Source organism: Procambarus clarkii, chromosome 72 (genome assembly GCF_040958095.1).
Source record: "Procambarus clarkii isolate CNS0578487 chromosome 72, FALCON_Pclarkii_2.0, whole genome shotgun sequence".
Classification (NCBI taxonomy): domain Eukaryota; kingdom Metazoa; phylum Arthropoda; class Malacostraca; order Decapoda; family Cambaridae; genus Procambarus; species Procambarus clarkii.
The window spans coordinates 13,089,157-13,092,486 of NC_091221.1; the positions used below are offsets into that span (position 1 = coordinate 13,089,157).

Genomic DNA, 3,330 nt, shown 5'->3' on the forward strand with positions numbered 1-3,330 from the left:
TAGTTATCCGAAACTTCCAGTTTCACGATTGGGGTTGGGGAGTCATGCTACCCGAACAAAGTTCGGGTAGGAAGGGGTCCGCCAAGCGTCGTGCCGGCCCGTGGTGGGTGGGTGGGGGGGTGGGTGATGGTTTAGTTTGCTCACTGACCGTGTTGGGCGCCGCCGGCTACCCTGTGACGTCACAGACTCACGGCCTATTGTTCCCATTGTTTGAATTTGTCATGAGACTGGAGTGTTCATTCCGTGACTTTGTTTTACATATCAGCACAATCAAGGAACATCCGTGCACCATGTCGGCTCCAAATGCACGCATTGTGTCAGTGAAAGCATCTACAAGCGGGTTATGTAAAAGAAAGAGGTCAGTGATGACATTTGAAAAGAAAGTTGAAATAATTAAGATGGTGGAAAGCGGTGTCCCGAGAAGTGTCGTGTGCGCTGAGTATGGCATTAGTAAAAGTACTGTTTTTGATCTTCTTAAGGCTAAACCTATCATTTTTGACTATTTCTCTAGAAGTGAAAGTGATAAAGCAATACGAAATAGAAAGGTAGTAAGTAAAGCAAAAGTGGAGAGTGTTGATAACGCAGTGTGGGAGTGGTACAAACAGAGACGTGAAGTGACGGAGAAGCCAGTGGCAGGCTGGCTCCTCGTGGAAAAGGCACGTGAATTTCACCAAGCAATGAAAATTACTCAAAAGTGTGTATACAGTGATGGTTGGCTCAGAAGTTTTAAAACCCGTCATGGCATTAGGTTTATTAAAGTGCATGGTGAAAGACAATCTGCTGATATTGTTGGTGCTGATGAGTATGTGAGTAAATTTGCAGAGATGGTGCAGGAACAAAATTTATCTCCAGAGCAAATTTATAATGCTGATGAGACAGGTTTGTACTGGCGTATGCTTCCCACAGAAACGATGGCTCATAGTGGTGAGGACGATCCTTCAGGTGGTTATAAACAGAACAAACAGAGAATTTCTTTGTTGTGCTGTGCAAATGCAGCTGGCACGCACAAATTAAAGTTACTTGTGATTGGAATTAGTAAAAACCCCAGGGCTTTAAAGTCAGCCGGGTGCATCCCTGTGATTTATAAGGACCAGCCAAGTGCGTGGATGTCTCTAGTAATATTTGTCGAGTGGTTTAATAAGAACTTTGTACCCGAGGTGAAGGAGCACCTGAAAAGTGTTGGTCTCCCGCAAAACAGCAAAGTTGTGCTGCTGCTAGATAACAGTTCAACGCATCCACGAGGTGATGAGCTTATAAATGGCAATATTATTGGAACGTTCTTGCCACCCAATACAACCTCAGTGATCCAACCCATGGATCAAGGAATAATTAAGAACCTTAAACACCACTACAAGAGGATGTTTGCCAGACGTCTTAACAATCAGCTTGGAACACTTAAGGACTTTTATAAAGTCTTCACAATAAAGTCAGCTATCTTGACTATTGCTAGTGCGTGGGATGAGGTAAAGCAGACAACACTAAGAAATGGTTGGAAAAAACTTTGGCCCGCGTCAAGTCTGTTTCCTGAGGAAGATGACGAGGCAGATTTTGAAGGATTTGCGGTGAAGAAAGTTAGCGAGAAGAAAAAATTAAGAGAGGAACTCCTAGCCTATGTCAAGGGGATTAAGTCCCCTGAGATTAGAGCAGAACTGGTGACTGAAACAATCGAAGATGACATAGATAGATGGATAGATTTTGATGAAGAAGCCCCAAACAATCGAAACATGACTAATGATGAAATTATAGAATTAGTATGTACAGCAAAAAAGCCAGACGAGTGCAATGAAGAAGATGGAGAGGAAGAGGAAGAGGATGAAGAAACGTTAAAGGAAAAATGTGATATGGAAAAAGTTCAGCAAAATATTGAATACATTCTGGCATTTATGGACACGAGTTACAGTGAGTTTGAAACTAAGGACATGATGAGTCTGTACAATATGTATATGAAGTTTTTAAAAACAAGAGCCAAGGGAATGAAACAAATGTCAATTACAGAGTCTTTTGCAATGGCTTCCAAGAAAGCTCGCATTGCATCACCTGCACCTGACTCATCGCATGTTGACCCAGTCAACCCAACAACTTCAGTCAATCCAACACCATCAACATCCATCACCACCTCTTCCATGTAAATAACTATGCTTCATCAACATCGATCATCAACATAAGCGGATCAGGACTTCAATTATTGGTGAGTACAAACAAAATATGGTCACGCATTTACGCTATGAACCTGTCGATGTTTTCCCCTAGATTTTTTTCACATTATCTTTTTATTTTTTCCTCCATTTCTCGTATACGAACTTACATGTTAACCGACGGGTCTCGTCCCCAAGGGGTTCGGAAACCAAGTGGTGCTCTGTATATATATATATATATATATATATATATATATATATATATATATATATATATATATATATATATATATATATATATATATATTGTGACGATAATCTCATTCAAGAGAGATTGAGCCTGCTCTTCCCTATATCATATACGTCATTCTACAAGTACAAGATACTATTGAAGATACGTCCACCAGTATCACAAAACGTTTTGCCCAGGAAGCAAAGAGTACCTTGAACCACCAGACACGCCGGCTCTCCACCCGCCGTCAACGAGCAAACTAGCCATTCTCCGCCTGCCTGCTCCTGATTGGCTGGTGTATCGCCAACAGCACCTGCACTCATGCCCTCTACCTGAGTCGACGTCTGGGCCAGCTCACGCCGTCCTCCTCAGAATATCTTTGTGCTCTTAGGAGTTGACATCTCTCTCTGGTAGACTAAGCCCTGGCAGTCGTGTACTAAGGGAGGTGGCAGCTCTAGCCAATATTCTCAGCACCTGATTATTATTGTCTTGCATATTATTTTGTTTTAGAGTAAAATTTCATATCTACTAATTATTCATGTTGTTTTGTTTGTTGACTTGTTTTGAATTTTACGTAAGCTAAGGGATTGTCTTTGTTCATGTCTTGTTTTCTAAAGTAATTAAAATTTCATTGTTTATATTTTGATTTGCGTGTATTCCCATTACCTTACCACAGACAAACAGGCAAGCAGTCTCTTTTTTTTTCTGTAAGTGTGACAAGGCATTGCCACCTGCCATTGGAGGACTGCTGAACATCAACACTCCAACACTTTACCGTCACATTTCATGGGGGCTGTCCAAGGAGCTTCACTCAGGTACTAGTACCAGAACGTAAATTTGTGGTAAGCGTATTTGGCTTTGGTACAGTAGCTTTTCACTATTTTCAATATTCAATTTTATTTTCATATGGTGCTGTGTGTATTGTGCATTCCGAGAGTAGCATATTTTTTTTTTTATTTATAT

The 3,330-nt window shown here is 41.0% G+C and overlaps 1 protein-coding gene across 1 annotated transcript; it reads left to right on the forward strand.

Annotated features, from left to right (window-relative positions):
* The first annotated feature begins 365 nt into the window (after positions 1–365).
* LOC138356427 (jerky protein homolog) lies at positions 366–2,758 on the forward strand. The gene is made up of 3 exons (XM_069312573.1): positions 366–1,242; positions 1,762–1,899; positions 2,565–2,758. Exons 1-3 carry the CDS (start codon positions 366–368, stop codon positions 2,756–2,758), a joined length of 1,209 nt encoding a protein of 402 aa, XP_069168674.1.
* Positions 2,759–3,330: the final 572 nt, after the last annotated feature.